Source organism: Corvus brachyrhynchos, unplaced genomic scaffold (genome assembly GCF_000691975.1).
Source record: "Corvus brachyrhynchos isolate BGI_N302 unplaced genomic scaffold, ASM69197v1 scaffold221, whole genome shotgun sequence".
NCBI lineage: Eukaryota > Metazoa > Chordata > Aves > Passeriformes > Corvidae > Corvus > Corvus brachyrhynchos.
Window position 1 is genome coordinate 111603 of NW_008236622.1, and position 17483 is coordinate 129085.

The following is a 17483-nucleotide window of genomic DNA, read 5'->3' on the forward strand; positions in this document are numbered from 1 at the left end:
TCAAGCAGAATACAGTTAGTGTTGATTTATGTCTTCCTAGTCAGCTTTTGTCTACACTTCCAAAATGTTCTTCCAAAAGCCAGTGGCTGTTTAAACTTTCACTAAAGGTGGTGGTGGTTGGAGATCAAAGTGCGGGAAAAACCAGCGTGTTAGAAATGATCGCCCAAGCCCGCATATTCCCTCGGGGGTCTGGGGAGATGATGACACGTTCCCCTGTCAAGGTAAGAAACACCATCATCTCTGAATCCGCATTTGCTGTATTGTTCTCCCTCTGATCATGACATTAATTGAAGCATGCATGTACATAGGTTTATAAAATGGCTTCTAAGCAAGGGAGTTGTTTCAGCCAATGACAATACCTCTGCAGGTCTGTATATGATCCATGTGTGCTGTCTGAGTAGTAGCAGTACCATTAAGTAATTTTGTGCTGAATAAGCTTTACATATAATTGTGTTTCTACAGAGGAAGGTGCACATATACCATATATTTCTCGTGTTTCTCTGGGTTAGATTTGCTATGCTTTCTCATTAAAGCTTTTAACATTTAGGTAACCCTTAGCGAAGGTCCCCACCATGTGGCTTTATTCAAAGACAGCTCTCGGGAGTTTGATCTGACCAAAGAGGAGGATGTAAGTATAATAAAGTGACTGGAAGTTAACGAGACTTCTATTAATTCTCTGAACAATTTTGTGTGTCTGTGATCTCTAAGCCCCTGTTTAATTAGCGTGAAAGATGTTTAGTGGGGCAAGACATTGTATTAGTTATTAAATTATCTCTTCATGTGGTTTTTGGCTGGCACTGAAGTGGATAAAATGTAGAGTGCTTCTTGTGCCAAGGCAGTTTTTGAAGCATGAAGGGATCTGCAGGTAATCTGTCATTTAGTGCCGTCCACATTTACCAGACTGACTACACATGCATTTGAAATAATACCTATAAACTGAGATCTTCATCCCTAAGTAAATGTGGTTTTCTGTGTAGGTAATTTTTCTTCTATCAGTTGTAAAGAGTTTTGTGTTTGATATTTTGCTTTTCTTATAACAGCTTGCAGCTTTGAGAAATGAAATAGAAATCAGAATGAGAAATAGTGTGAAAGAAGGGTGCACTGTTAGCACTGAGGTAAGACTTGTCAAACATTTAATGGCAAATACCTGTACGTGTATATGTTTTGCAAGTATTCTTCAACTGGGAGACTGTGGTGAATCCAGTTTGCATATACTTCATATTTTGCACTATACAATGTATTTGGGGTGTTAAAATCAGTTTTATGCAACAATTACTTCCATTAAAATTTGTACTTCCTATTTAAAATTACAGGTTGTTGCTGATTAAAGTATATGTGTGTGAATATGTGTTCATTTAGTTTTTTATATGTGTGTTTGTCTATGTAACTACATTCAAAGTGGGTAATGTATAAACCTCTAATTTCAATTTTACTTCACAGACCATCTCCTTAAGTGTGAAAGGTCCTGGTTTGCAGAGAATGGTATTGGTTGATTTACCTGGAGTCATTAGCGTAAGTATGCAATCATTTAAAAAATGAAGACATGTAAATGAGGTAGTGTTATTGGGGAGAACATTAGCTGTTGGGGTTTTTTTAACATGTTTGTTTTCTTTGTTTTTCTTTAACTGTTTATCTCCATATTCATATTAAAGACTGTGACGTCAGGTATGGCTCCAGATACAAAGGAAACTATCTTTAGCATCAGCAAGGCCTACATGCAGAATCCTAATGCCATCATCCTCTGTATTCAAGGTACTAAGAGTCTAAATGATTATCCATTTATATTTTTAATCATGGTTCTTATGTTACTCTGGAGTCTGTTCTGATGGTATTTTTCCTTTTCTGATATTTCGTGTAGTGTAAAAAACAGCATGCTGTGGAATGTCTTTTTATAAATTAAGACAATCTGTGGCAAAAAGCGACTTTTTGATAAGGGTTTTTTAGCATCAAAGAAAAATGGTGGTGATAAAAAAATTCAAGTTTTCTGCCAGTGTTTTTGGAGGTAGCATTCAATAATACTGAATATAATACAATGTTGAATATTTTGAGCAAGCTGGTACTTGTTCAAAACTTACAGAACTACAACAAACTGGTTTGTTACGATTCTGGGAACAAAGCAGTTTTTCCACTGTGTGTATCCAAAAATGGAACATAAGTCTAATTTTACTGGGTTAAACTTGTAACATGAAACTTACTTGGTGGCTACAGTCCCTAAAATAAACTTTGTATTTATTTCAGATGGGTCAGTGGATGCAGAACGCAGTATTGTTACAGACTTAGTCAGCCAAATGGATCCCCAAGGAAAAAGGACAATTTTTGTGTTGACTAAGGTTGATCTTGCAGAGAAAAATGTGGCTAGTCCAAACAGGGTGAGTTGAAACTCTTTTTCTCATGTTGTGCTGGCTGAAGTCACACATGGTAAAATACTTGAGATGCTGTCAGAGATACTGGACCTCACCTGCCTGTTCTAGATGGTTTGGAGTGCTTATTTCTGTATTCAGTATGATTTTTTTTTTTTGGTGGTTGTTGTTTTAATCTCTCTCAGGCCTTGCTTTTAGTGATGAGCTCTGTGACTTCAGTCTCAGTTTGCTATAATACTGATTCCTTTCGTGAAGGTGACCTGAGCAAGTTCCATTTCCCAAAAAGGCTTACGGATGTTCTGTGATAGGCATTCTTGTTGTGTTTTGTGTTCTGCTGTGTTATGTCTTATTTGATTTATGCCATTTCTTGTTTGTTTGTTTGTTTTGTTTTCAATCTCAAAAGAACACATAGTCCCATGACCAAACTGCAGTAGTCTATGCATAGATATAAGTAGATCTGGCTTTAAAACTGTGCTGGAGGAAAGAATGTCTCTGTGCAAAGTTAATGATGTTTTTTTAATCCTTTATTTTCATAGATCCAGCAAATCATTGAAGGCAAACTCTTCCCAATGAAAGCTTTGGGTTATTTTGCAGTTGTTACTGGAAAAGGTAAAGGGAGCTCTGCTTATTTTGTCCTTGGTAGCCCAGGAAGCTGTCTAAATGGAACTGTTGCAGCACTCTTTTCTTTCTGCAGGAAACAGCAGTGAAAGCATTGAATCTATTAAAGAATATGAAGAGGAATTTTTTCAAAATTCAAGGCTGTTAAAGTATGTTGCTATTTTATTCTTTCTATTAAAATGAGCCTGTGTTGGTAAATGCTAGCATCAGCTTTTCTTGTTGAATTTAAAAGGATTGCAATGTGGAAATAGTAATTGAGATTTATTATGCTTAAATTAAGTATCATGTTGAGGTGACCAAGTTATCCTGGTTTCCTACTGTTTGCTGTAAGTCAGTGGAGACAGGCAGGCATCTTCAGGCAGCAATTGATTCCACTGCAGTTCTGGGCCACTCTTCCAAGGTTTGTGTGTCTCTCCACTGGCTCTACAAGAACTAAGTTTCAGCCTTTGTCTAAGCACTTAATGCACCTGAGAGGAGTGAATCCAGGCCAAAAATGAGTTGTAGTGCCTCTAAACATCGGTTGTCTTGGTGTGACAGTGTTGTATTCAAAGGGGTAGTTTGTGTGTTCTGAGGGAAGCTCACTGAGCAGAGTTTTGATTTCACAGGCTGGTATTTCTCAGGAAAGTACGGTACATGATCTTTGGGACTGTAGTACCTGTAGCACTGCAACCTCTAGAATAACTTATTTGGGGTGGGGTTTTTTGTTCCTGTGTGTTGTTTTGGAGCTTTTCCCCCTTGCTTTGGTGATGATCTACACTGAGTATTTTAGAGGAAGAGAATAGAATTTGTGTTAGGTACACAGTTACATGTTGTTTTCTGCTCTAAGAAGCAAACCTGTATTCTAGAAAGGAGAAAATGGGGGCCCAAAAGCGTGGGTATACAGAGAAATTCTTCTAGCTGTCTTTCTTTACAGAACAAGTATGCTGAAAGCACATCAGGTAACAACAAAGAACTTAAGTCTTGCTGTGTCAGACTGCTTTTGGAAAATGGTGAGAGAGTCTGTGGAGCAGCAAGCAGATGCTTTTAAAGGTAAATGTTTTCAAAGAGCAAGGGAAATAGCAACTTACTGTTAAACAGTTATTTCTTCCATGTGCTTGTAATACTGTTTTGCCAGCATGCTTGGGCAATTGTTTCATACATTTTATATGAGCAACGTTTCCCATTAATTGATAATTTCCCCAGGTAATTTCTAGAAAAAAATCTAAGAAAGTAATTTATGTTGTGAAGTACCACTTGCTCTAAAAATGAAAGGAATAAATAAATATGAAGAAAAAAATCAAGTTGAAGTTTTTCTGTGGGCAAAACGCAGTTCTTCCACTTAAGATTATGAAATGGCTTCCTATGTAAAGGTACCATCTGGTCAGCCAGGACACGGCTGGTGTGTGCAGAGCTGGAAGTTGAATGCCTCCACTGTGCTTTTTTAATGCATGAATTCTGCAATTTGTAGACAGAGTATCTTGACATAGACAGAAAAAAAAATTCTGCTCATTTGCAGACACGCTTAAAGTGCTTGGAGAGTTTGTCATAAGCAAGATTTGTGGCAATTTTAAGACATGCTCAACTTTTAAGGTAGTCATGAGGTGCATATGGACAATTAAAAAAAATAAGCCCCTGTTTTTGATTTTTGCAGCCACACGTTTCAATCTTGAGACAGAATGGAAGAACAATTACCCCCGGTTGCGAGAGCTTGACAGGGTAAATTACTGCTTTCTTTGGTGTGCTTCAAAGGGCTGAAGGTTATGAATTAAAATTTATGCCTTTTGATTTCATTTGTAAAGGTTTCTTAAAGTTAACATAAAGTAGTGACATTTCAAAATGTTAGGACTGTAGATTATTGTAGGGGAAGGAAATCCTGAGTTCTGTTTCATGAAATACTGTTCTTCAAAGTTGTGATACTTCAACACTTAAGTCCTTTGCTCTTCTAGTATACAGTTACCTGACCTAACTTGCCCCCAGGGATAGGTCAGTGTTTCTTCTTTAATCATGATAAAACTGGCAAAGAGAAGTTACATTCGCTGGTCTTTCAGACACAGAGAGTAACAAAACAATGAGGATCTCATTTTCTAATTCTTTTGTAGAGATTCTGAATATTGAAATGCCATGCCTGGACAGAGGCATGCGAGAGATGGAGGGGAAGATGTATGGTAAACTAGGGTAGCTGATGATATGCACACCCATTGTTCAGAGCATGACCAGGAGGAATCATTTGAGGCTTAAAGGCCTTAAAAAAACAGTTTGGGATTTTTTTACCTTTTGTATGGAAACATGATCAAACTATACTTAATCTTATTACTTCCTTTTGCACAGAATGAACTGTTTGAGAAAGCAAAGAATGAGATTCTTGATGAAGTCATAAGTTTGACTCAGGTCACACCAAAGCACTGGTATGGTAATTTTCTATTTTTTTCATAATTTACTAGGAGAAGTCTGCCTTTAAAGTAGAGTTCTAGTAAACAAAATTCTCAAATACACGTAAACTGTTTTTCTTGCACAATGTATTGTATTCCTGCGATCTGTAGTCTTGTTTTCTGTGTTCCTAACAAGTTGAATGCACACCTATTAGTAACTTGTGTACTGGAAACCATCACATGTTACAACTCTCATTTTAGGGAGGAGATGCTTGAGAAAACTTTATGGGAAAGGGTATCTACTCATGTGATTGAGAACATATACCTGCCAGCAGCACAGACTGCAAACTCAGGGACGTTTAACACCACTGTGGACATCAAGCTGAAGCAGTGGACTGACAAGCAACTGCCTAATAAAGCAGTAGAGGTGAGAATTTAGTTATTTAAATTAAAAAAAAAAAAATTAAAAACTTAGTTAAAATTCAAAATGAAAGCATAACTCCAGAGAGGTAAGGTGATGTTTGAATGGCTGACTGCAGTTCTTTAACAGCTTACATGTCAGAAAAAGCTGGCAAGATCTTGATGTTCAGAAGCAGACAAAGCAGAAACACTGTATTTTTCTCTTCTGGTGAATTTTGCCTATTAAAGAAAAAACCCAAACCTACTTTTGCAAGGTTAACAAACCCCTCAAGTAGGTATATTCACATTTAATAGATTTATGCAAGTTTAACAGAATTCCGCTTGCTACAATACAGTGAAGCAGAGTTTAGTGTTGCTTTTATTAGTAATGGATACAGCAAAAGAAAAGTCAGTGACTTACTCTTATGCTTGCATGGTTTTTTTGGAAAATCTCCAAATTTTCATACTGGCAAGAATTGTTAAAAATGTGCATTTATCAGCTGGTACATGGTGTAATGGTCCATTTCAGGAGGAATTGTTTGCTAACTTTCCAGGTGGCATGGGAGACTTTACAAGAAGAATTTTCCCGTTTCATGACAGAAAAAAAAGGAAAAGAGCATGATGATATCTTTGATAAGCTGAAACAAGCTGTCAGAGAAGAAACTATTAAACGACATAGATGGAATGAGAGAGCAGAGGATAGCCTGGTATAATGTAGTGGGTTTTTTTGCCTTGAAATGTTTTTATTACAGTTGAATAATCAGTATTCTTGCATTCTTTCGCTGTAATCCTAAGATGATTATTTTTGTATCCATCTCACCTTTTCTATATAATGTTTTAATTCAGTGTTTCTCAATTCATTTCATTATTATCTTTTATTAGTTACTGCCCTAAATAGTATCTAATAAAACTTTTTTGGTTGGTTCAGGAAAGTCCTCCATAACCCACTGGCTGCACAAGGGCAGCCTGGTGAGAATTGTTTAGCATCAGCTTATTTGTTCTGTTCAGTCTAGACACATAAAATAACATCATTTCATTACCATCTTTATAGATTCTGTAATCCAGAGGGATTTCATATCTTTTTCTTTAGTTTTACATTATTTATGCTAGACTGTAGAAAAAGAGTTAGAGGCACACGAAAATAATTTTGGCAGTGCTTTGAGAGGTGCCTCTTGAATATGTTGTGTGTGCCCAATATAATCTGTTCCAGCAGACATTGAAAAAAGAAAAGAATACTAGAAATGGGTTTTTTACTAAATCCTGGATAAATTCTTTTACTGCGTGCTAAAGTGGCATTCTGTATTGCAGCGGGTGATCCAGCACAATGCTTTAGAAGACCGGTCAATATCTGATAAACAGCAGTGGGATGCAGCCATTCATTTTATGGAAGAGACGCTCCAAAGTCGGCTCAAAGACAGTGAGTGGTGTCATGTATTCCACTCTTCCCTTTTTAGTCTAGGCCAGTGTGGACCTAGTTGACTTCACTGAAGTGTAGCCTTAGTATCAGCCCAACTGACACAGTGGTGTTTGAAGTAGTACTGATACTGATAGAAATACTCATCAGAATACAGCCTCAAAAGCTCTTGTGCTCTTGCAATGAGGCAACTGAAAGATAGACAATAGAGATCTATAGAGGCAAAAAATTGTATAAATCCATGTGTAGGAGAACAGGGTAAATTCAGGGAAAATAGTTGGTCTTTTTATGGTTTCTAGCATAATCAGTTTTGATGCAAGTTGCAGCAAGGTAAGATTTGGGGTTTTTTAAATGCATGATTTGAAACCAGGAGGGTGGTCTCGTTAGAGGGATGTTGTGTTTTTTATATACTTCTTGAAGTATCTACTGGTTGGAAGTAATTCTTAAATTTTAGTAAAATACATCAACCATTGCTTTAAGTAAGACACCTGACTTGACTCAGTGTGGCGTATTTTATGTTCTCCAACGTAAAATGTTCATTCTTGTTCATGTACTTAATTTTGAAAGTATAAATTTGGCTGGTGGCATATATTTTGTTTGATAGTTAATATCATACCTCCTTTTTCAGCTGAATCTGTTATTGAAGATATGGTGGGTCCAGACTGGAAAAAAAGATGGTTGTACTGGGTAGGCCGCACCAAAGAACAGGTAAAAGGAAGAAAATTATAAAGAATTTATAGTCCACTACCTTTAGAAAACTTTGATTATTACTCAGTACCTTTTCAAAACTACCAATTCTCTTCACACTATTTAGATGACTACAAAAAAAAAAAAATCTCATCATTGTTTTAAATACTACAGAGAATTTCATATACTTCTTCCCTGCTGCATCTACAAAGTGACTTGTAAACTGTTTTCCATTTTTCAGCTGAATTACATCTTTGCTATTATGCCATTGATCTGTGTATTAAAGTTCTTGCAGTAGAAAGAATTCAGTGAAAGCAGGTGGAAACTGGGCTATTCACTTCTATACGTTTCATGCCTGCCTTCTAAACAGAAGTCACATTCAGTTTCCTGTCATGCTCTGTTTGGATTTAATTAGTGTGTGATAGCATTATCACTAGCATTGTAATCATAGTTATATCTTCTGATTGTCCATATTCACCATAACATCTCCTCTCAGTTGCTCATAGCTTTTGGAAGTTTCTTTTTGAATTTTAATAGCACCTTTCATTCAATGCCCAGAGATGATGGGCTTTTTATATTACTTTTTCTAGATACTTGTCAAACTGATTCATACTTTAAAGAAGTAAGCAGAGTTTAAAAGGGTAGAGTAGGAAATAATTGTTTCAGGGAAGGGAGTTTTACAGGCAGCTGTTTGCAGCCAGGTGTGGGAGCAAGATAGTGATTTCAACCTATATTAATTAACTTCTATGAACAGCAGCTTAAAGGTATGAATCCGTGGAGAGTTCCTGCTAGCTAACAGGCAAAAATTACAATTCTCATCAGTGTCACAGGTGATATGTGAATGTGAACCCATCTAGCAGATATTCATGGAGGGGAAAGCTATGATTTTTTTTCCCACCCTTTTATTCTTGTTCTACATTGCTGTATATAATGAAGCAGGAAAAAAATTAAATTAACAGTGAATTATCCATTAAACATGCTGTATTTGTTGATGTGTCTTTGCACAAATTCCTTTTGAAGTAACTTAAAAGTGATAGGTAATAGTGTCAGAGGCTTTTTCTGCCCTGGCTTATTAAGCAAATGAAGTGTTTATTGAGGAGGTGCTGATGATCTGAGTCTCTAATAATAAATACCAACTAATCATTCCTGTCCTAGAATATTCGTAATGAAACAAAAAATGAACTTGAGAAATTAATCAAGTGCAATGAAGATCATCCAGCTTATCTGGCAAATGATGAGGTGACGACTGTCAGAAAGAACCTGGAAGCAAGAGGAGTAGCAGTGGATCCATGTCTGGTGAGATGCAGAATTGTAACAAGACACATGGAGGCTCCCTGTGAACACTTGAATGTTTTCTAGATAGCAAACAAGAGACTCCATCTGCATACTGAGTTTGTAATGCAGATGTTTCCAAACGAATCACTAAATGACTGCTTGCACGCAATTCACGCACTTCTGTTGGCTGGCAGACAAAGGCTGTACAGCACTTTGGAATCTGTCAGTTTTGACTGGAATCAGAATCTGCTGAGCAGATTTTCTTGCCTACATTATAACAAAGCTTGTTAGAAATTATTGTTCAGATGTAATCAAGGCCTTTGTGAGCAAGAAACAGTAAAAACATATTGTACATCCTAAAGCTTTCAGTGTAGTTGTATGTGAAGTTTGAAGTTCATTAGTACAATGAAGAGAGAGGAATTTTTTTTTAAATACTTGGAAAAAGGCAGGATTTTTTTAGTGTCCCAAGTGTATTGTACTTTTGAAATGTTCTGGAAAATGACATATCTCATTGCAGTGAAAGACTCTTAAGGGTAATTAGACCCCTTATCTAATCAAATGTAAGATTTTAAATAAATGAGAATTCAGACATTAGTAAGTAATAGATGTAGATTTCCTTTAGCAGTGATTTATTTTCTGCAGTAACTTTGGCTACCTTTTCAACATTAATACATGCACTTCTTCTAGGTAGAAGAGTTATTTAAATATCTGCTACTCCTTTCCTATACAGCACTTAGCATATTTTATAAAGGTCATATTAGTGATCCACATCCTCTGCATGAGGAGGCTGAGTGCAAATTGAGGTTTTTTTTCTAGCTAAGCAACTGATTTTCTTAATTATGTTTTATGGGTTTTCCAGAGAGGCATCTCAATGCATATATTTAATTTTGAAGAATTGAAACATAATAAGCCTAATCAAGAAAAGTTATAAATGTTTGTTTGCGTAAGACCTATTAAATATTTCTCTAAGCTTTAATCTGGTTTAATTGGTAAATTAATGTGTACAACTCAAAAATGTGTTCTCAGTGTTAATGTAAAGATTGTTTTGTAGTATATAATTTAAACGTGTTTTGGCTGCAGACAGTATTTTTAAGCATTCAGTTATGTGCATAGAAGAGTAGGTTTTTAAATTGACAGTCATCTGTAGTGTTTGCCAAGTGTAACTAACATTAATCATATCCCAGTTGCAGACAAATTTCTGAGAAATATTTAAACACATGGTACGTGATATCAATAGTGGAATTTGGAGTTACATTTTAAAATTAAATGCAGTCATTAATCTAAGCACGATAGTGAGTGGATGTATTTATTTATTTAGTCAAATTTAAATACTCTTTTCCTAGATTAAAGACACATGGCACCAAATTTATAGAAGATACTTCCTGAAGTCTGCTTTGAACCATTGCAATCTATGTCGAAGAGGTTTCTATTATTATCAGAGGCATTTTGTGGACTCAGAGGTAAACTGAAGAACAGATGTTTTTCATCTACACTGGTGCTTTGCCTTAATATTTGTATTTCAGTTGAAAAAAAATCTAAAAATACTTCAAAGTAGCCTGACCAGATAGCTGGTGATCTCAGTTACATTTTACATCAGGCTTGTAATGGATAAAATGCCATCCTGGTGGCAATTATGTAAAATGGCCACTAGGTATCAGCCATGACCTAAACGTCTGTTTCTAATTGATGTGTAATGAAAATGCACGGTTAAAAGCAGTAGTGTACAGCTGTTGATATGTTGTTGATATCCATTTCTCCTGCTTTTCCATTAATAGTTATTTGTTTTACTGATACAAAATATTCAGCAAACATCCTTATGGATTTATAGGAAAAGTATGGTCAGTAAGTGTTTAGAGTTAATGCTTGGAACCATGTGTGATCAATGGGGAAAAAAATGAACAGCTATGGAGTTTCCAAACAAGTCTTTATAAATGGCTTCCCAGTTTTGTAAACCCAAGCTTGTGCAACAAATGACAGTATGCATCAGGTCACAGAAAGAATACACCATTTTATTACCATTATATTGTAAATCAAAGAGAAATTACTGGAAAGGTAGACCTCTTCACTTTGTTTGTCTTTTGTTGAGCCATGAAGCCAGAAATCTTTTGTTACTTTAGAAATACCTTTGCCTGTAAGAGATAAGAGAGAATGAGATCACAGCATGGAGAGCTGCCTCTTCATGACACTTAAACTCCTATTCACGTTACTGTCTTTTTTAGGGTGTCCTAATGTGAACTTAATGCTCCCTCCTGCAATGCCTCCCTCTTGCAGGTGTAGAAACTGTCTCTTCTGTTGTTATCGAATACAGCCCTTGGCCCAGCCCTGCCTTCAGAAGCATTTGTCATGCAGGGAGGCACAGCCTGGAGCTCAGCTGTTGTCTCTCAGTGTATTTGCTTCGAACAGTGAGCATCAGGTTACACTCCCTAGCCTGCATAAAGTGTGTGCAAATTGTTTTTCCATGGTTTCCCATGATACAGCTCTTTCTGTTGAAAATAGCAAGATGTGAAGGTGTTGCAGTTCATTAAATAAGGGTGATGTGGTTCTTGTGAAGTATTTTTGATGTGTTTCCTTGTTACCTACACCAGTAATTCTATGGGATTTTTGTGCAAGATCTGGATATATATACATGATGTTACAGTTGCAGCTAAAAGTGTCAAGAGATTCTTGTGTGTGTAGGATGTTCACTGGACATCAGAGGTCTGACACCACAAGTTCTGTCATTCCAGCTCGAATGTAATGACATCGTCCTCTTCTGGCGAATACAGCGAATGCTGGCGATTACAGCAAATACACTGAGGCAGCAGCTCGCTAACACTGAAGGTAAGGCTCACAGTCAGTGGAAGGGTTTGAAACAAAAAATTGTCTCCTTCTAGAAAACTCATCCAATAATAATTTTGCTGAGAGAGAAAATACTCTTGGAAATTTAAAAATCTTTGTCAAAGGATGTCCTTTCTTAATGGCCCAAAGAAGGGGCTTCTGTGTTCAGAAGTTTGCCTTTTCTCCTATCAGATTAGTAAGTATGGCAACATACTGCATCTCTAACAGGCCTTCCCAAAATTTTGTCCTTAGGTCATTGGAGCTGCAAAAGTGTTGCCCCTCACTTTTTTTTGGTTGCTTTGTTGTTTTGGTTTTTTACAGTAAGGCGTTTGGAGAAGAATGTAAAGGAAGTGCTTGAAGATTTTGCTGAGGACAATGAAAAAAAGGTGATGCTCCTAACTGGCAAGAGAGTCCAGCTTGCAGAGGATCTCAGTAAGTACCCACTCTACAGTGTTTTGGAATGAGCTTGAAATGAAGCAAATTCTGACTACTGTCCTTGAGAATATTCAGTGTGATGTGGGTTGTTCATGTGTTGGCATTTATTTAATATCCTATAGAAGTTTTCTTAAATACGGTCAGATCTTACGGATTCAAAGGTGGACATGGGTAGTATAGTGTAAATGATATCATTTACACTGGATGTAATTTCACTGATATAAATATATGGCACCAGTATATTGAAAAAGCGTGGTTAAAACAGAGTAAGATTTTAAGGGAGATCCTCCTTCCAGAGGGTTTACAGTAGTTTAATGCTTTGGGTCACTCAAAAAGTGCTGAAGGGTTTTATAATTAATATAATAAGATTTTAAGCAGTGAAAGTTTTTAAGGTGACAGTCCAGGATGAGGCTGTCTCCTGTTGTCTACCTGCACATCGAGTAGGGTTTAGACTGACTTTTAGCTGATGGCCTTGTCTTGTACACGTACAGTTGTCTTTTTGGCAGCATTCTGCTGTTCTGTGAGACTTCCACTTAAACCCCAGCTGTGCACCTGGTCTGGGAGGGGAAAAAACAATGTTGTGCAAAAGGGAAAAGAAAAAAAGCTAGTGGTAGATGAAGTTCCTGTAGTTATATTAATACTGCATGTTCACATCACAGGTGACCATTCTTCTTAGACCTCTATTTTGTGTTTGATGTAGAAACTAATTTTTGTCTTAAATATGACTTAGGATATTTAATTCAGAATAAATTAATATTGTGATCAGTGTTTCTTCTTTTAATTAGCAAAGTTCTGATATTCAGGGTTCAGTGGGACAGAGAAGCCTGCAGTAGCTGTTAGTTTCCGAACTGTGAATCGTATTTTCCATTTTTTACATCCAAAACGTAACATAAATGTTTTGCTTATAATAAACTCAAAATCTAAGGATTTTTTTTTTAATAGTGCTGGTTTGGTTACACTGAAAATACTGTCTTATTGGAGTCTTGTTATCAAAATCCCAGTATTGTATTTGTTGTCCTTTAGAAAATGTAATATTTTGGAATTGTGAGTAGGAGTTCTAGTGATCTAGGGCAAATTGCCTGGGTTTTCTTGACTGGTCTCTGAAACAGGTGCTATGACTGTATAATTTTCATGATAGGTACGTAATTCTCTCTAAACATCTTGTGTTGCTTTTCAAACCCTGTATCAACCTTCATGTAAACATTCTTTCGGAGTAGGTAGAACATGTTTTACAACGTAAGGGGTTCTCCTCTTCTCTGTATATGTTGAGGTCAAATAAGTGGTAGCTGCATAGTAGGATGCAGACTTTTATTGAGAAAATTCTCCTTTTCAAGCAGTGCTGCTTGCTTTATTGCTTTGATGCTGGATGATGATTTTTTGGGCTTTTTTCCTGAGCAAACACTGGTATATAGGGAACCTCGGCAATTTTGATTTATCCTCAAGTATTCCATGTTTCAAAACAAAATAAAAGAACCCTTAGATGCCCATGATGTTTAAATTAGCGTGTCTTTATTTTGCACTGAAATTGACTTAGAATTTTTGCGTTGTCAACTTTGCTTCTCCCCAGCCTCAGTAATAGGCTCCCATTTCAAAGCAGTGACAACTGAGGTTGTTATTTTGTGAACTAAGACTAGACCTGTAGGAGCAGCCTGTGTGTGTTCATAACCTGAGGTGTCAGTGCATTGGTATAAATGCTTCAAGTATGTAGTTTGCATTTCATAAATTACTATATAGCAAAAACATGTCACTGCACTGTATTTCTTTAAATTCAGGAGGTCACAGATCCCACATGCATTATTCTAAGGAAATAATTGTTACTCAGTACAAAACAATGTATGATGACATGTTCTGCTTTATTGTACCTGTGGGAAGGTTTTAAAACTACCACTGCTTAGCTCCGTACTCAGATCAGCTGAGTTCTTTCTGCATGCTTTTTTTGCTAAGTGGCAGTGATTTTTATGGGAATATGACAGGAAAAGGGGGTTTCTTTGCCTTTCCCTTGGTGAATAGAATGCTTTTCTATGGTGCAGAAGGTTTTTTTTATACTTCTGAGACAGATTTTGATAGCATAGAGCATTGAACTCTCAGATGGCTATAATTTCCTTCTTGTAGCACTTAGTAAAATTCAGGACTCTACTAAAGGAAAAAATCCTGACTCCTGCGACACTCCTGTGACTCCTTGTTCATAACCTATTGGTATTTTAATTAGGAAGGGAAGCGATTTCCTGAAACACGAAGTCCAGTATCTCTATTCCATGCAGCTGTGTTTATATAACCCAGCTGATTCGAATATCTTGAGCTCCCTCTTCAAATCAGTTACTTGTTGGGGCTCACTATTGACACTGAAAATGTGTTCCAGGATGTCATTCTTCTGGTGGTTACAAATAGTCTTCTAATTTCCAGTCTAAATTTGTAAATAGGGAGCTGGGATTCACTTCCTGATTAGAAACTCTATTTGCAAATGTAAACTATTTATAGACCTGAGGTTGGGATGCCTCCTCTTGATGCTGATGATATGGGAACACTGTCTCACTACTGTTACATCAGTCTTCAAGTGCTGAAGCACTGAAAGTGTTTTATTGTTTATTCAGGATACTGGGTAATGGCTGTTGGTAACATGGGTGACCCAGTCTCATTATGAGAGCTCACACAATGAGAAAGTAAAACTCACTTGAGCAGGTTTTGTTGTCTGTGTTCTATAGCCTTGAATAGTATTTTAATCCTATATAAGAATATTCCTTGACATTTATGCCCTGAATCTTGCTGCTTCTCAGTGTTCATATCTCAAGTTTTCTTCTAGGTAAAGACTGTAAACAGATCTTTTAAACAAATTACTAATTTTTTAATGTACTGAAGGTTCCTTTTTCTTCAAAAATGTGCTTTAAATGTAATGTAAATGTACTCCTTAACGTAAGTATTATCATGATACTAGTACCAGTGAATGGTTACTAAATTTATGGAAATAAAGAAGCCCTAGGATTAGAGTCCTTTTGGAAGAAAGGATTGTAAGGTACAAAAAGGGATAGAGGAGAATATGAACAGCTGAATTGGCAAAATTGACTTTAAAAATGTTCTAAAATGCAATCAATCTGGAAGAATACTTCTACTGAGAGATACACCTGTGGTTGATGTATCCCAGTGTCCTGACCCTGGCAGTGAGCAGGCGTGGGAACAACATAAGAATACAGTAGGGCTTGCCTGTTATGCTCTCAGAGCCGTGGTTTGTAGTTCCAAGATTTCCTAATCCTGAGGTAATATCTTTGTGATTAATAGGCATTCATGGACTTTTTTTTCCTCCTGTGAATTTCTCTAATTGCTTTTTGAACTCATGTAAACTTTGGCATCTGCAACATCCTGTGGCAATTAGTTCCAGGGTTCAACTTCACATTGTGAGAAAAAGTACTTCCTTTTGTTTGTTTCTGAGCCACCTGCCAGTTTCATTTGGTTCTCCTTAGTTCTTGCACTGTGAAAAACATTCAGTAATCTTTTTCTATTCATTTTTTTTGCCATTCATGACTTCATAGATGTGTATGCTACCTGCACTTGATGTTCTTTTTTCTGACTTGAAAAGTTCTCATGGTCTAGTTGTTCTTTGCGTGGACATTGTTTCCTAGTTTCAATCAGCCTTGCCACTCTTTTCCTCTTTCTTAGTTCCACTAAACCCTTTTTGAGGTAAAAGAGCAGACTTTGCACAAATTATTTGGAAACTGTCTATATTATGGATTTATACACTTGTGTTATGATGCTTTCCGAGTTTTATTCTGGTCTTTTTACAGTAATTTCTTGTAGTCTGTTTCCTCCTTTGCCTGTTACTGAACAGTGAGCTGATGCTGCAGTGGTCTATCTGCAACAACTCCAAGTTCTTGTGTGAAAAGTAACAGCTGTGATATTTTCCTTTTCTTGTCATGTTTTTAAACTGTAGGTACAGTTGAGATGTGTTTATTGGTTTCTTATTATGAGGATTCAGAAACAAGAGTAATTTGCTATCTGTCTCTTGTCTCTCTCATGTCTAACTGGGTACTGCAGGCTTATTCAGCAATTGGTAGGAACCTGTTTTAATGCAGTTGTTCACAACCTCCCTCACAACTCTGGGGCATTATTTTTATTGAAGTTCTTCACCAAAGTTGTCTGCCATTTGAGGAACATAGCCTTTACTTGGATAGCTTCCCCAAAACCAGGAAGAATTACATTTACTTTCCACTTGGCACCTGCATCTCGATTGTGCTCATTGCTGAAGGACAAAATACTTTGATTTGAAATTTATATTCCACGCAACTTAGTATTTGCTTATCTACATCAGTGTCTTAAATACGCTGTGTTCTGTAAGAAGTGAAATGGGGTAGAGGGAGCTAACAGTACAATGGTAAACATCAATATTTTAAAAGGAAAATTTCACAGAAAAGCCTCTTGGCAGGACTGCCCTGTTTGTATTGCAGGCTTTAAGGCACTGCTTCGGGCTGGAGGGAAAATCTAATGGTGGCAAGTCAGTGCCTTCAAATTCCTGCAGCCTTGTTAGACACAAGTGTGTGCAGCTCTACCCAAATCTTTTTCACTTGCTCTTTTTTATTACCCTTTATTTGTACAGTACCTTTGAAAATGGATGAGTCAATATATATCCTTTAATTTTATCAGTGATCTTTTGCAGTATTTGCAAGTTTATACTGTTTTGTCCTGTATTTGCGTTTAACTTTCCAAAGTGAATGATACTAAACATTCATGCAGGCTGCCTCTGAAGTTGCTGAAGGTTTTAAATGTTAAATGTATTTTAAAATGGGGGCTTGGGTGGTTATTTATGAAATACAATTAGTCACAGCTTCCCTAGAACTGTCTTTTTAATTATGTTTTTCAGTATTTGGTAATATTTTTTTTTCTGGGAAAAAAATAATACATAGGCGAAAGAATTCAATTTCAATATAAATAATGTGTTTTCTGCTGTTTTATTTTTAACACAAATGCCAGACTAGTAATTTCAGCAGAAATACTCAGTGCAAAACTGATAGCACGTGGATAAATCTTACCTTTCTGTAGACTACTTTGTAACATGGTAGTTGTTTAAAACGTTGAGTTCCCAGTAAAACGCGTCCTAGAACTAGCTCCGTGTTTCCAGCATTTATGTGCCGCCGCGCTGAG

General features: G+C 36.6%; 1 protein-coding gene across 4 annotated transcripts in view; it reads left to right on the top strand.

The window, feature by feature from the left end:
- OPA1 (OPA1, mitochondrial dynamin like GTPase) overlaps positions 1–17483 on the top strand; it is a 47254-nt gene that overhangs the window by 15917 nt on the left and 13854 nt on the right. For all 4 annotated transcript variants that reach the window (XM_017726407.1, XM_017726409.1, XM_017726408.1 and 1 more), the window contains 19 exons: positions 108–221; positions 548–628; positions 1041–1115; positions 1441–1512; positions 1653–1752; positions 2239–2369; positions 2897–2969; positions 3055–3127; positions 3892–4007; positions 4609–4673; positions 5286–5362; positions 5588–5753; positions 6280–6432; positions 7034–7142; positions 7768–7847; positions 8982–9122; positions 10445–10561; positions 11828–11921; positions 12240–12350. In XM_017726407.1, coding sequence (XP_017581896.1) covers positions 108–221; positions 548–628; positions 1041–1115; positions 1441–1512; positions 1653–1752; positions 2239–2369; positions 2897–2969; positions 3055–3127; positions 3892–4007; positions 4609–4673; positions 5286–5362; positions 5588–5753; positions 6280–6432; positions 7034–7142; positions 7768–7847; positions 8982–9122; positions 10445–10561; positions 11828–11921; positions 12240–12350 — 1948 coding nt within the window. The remainder of the gene's footprint in view (positions 1–107; positions 222–547; positions 629–1040; positions 1116–1440; positions 1513–1652; positions 1753–2238; positions 2370–2896; positions 2970–3054; positions 3128–3891; positions 4008–4608; positions 4674–5285; positions 5363–5587; positions 5754–6279; positions 6433–7033; positions 7143–7767; positions 7848–8981; positions 9123–10444; positions 10562–11827; positions 11922–12239; positions 12351–17483) is intronic.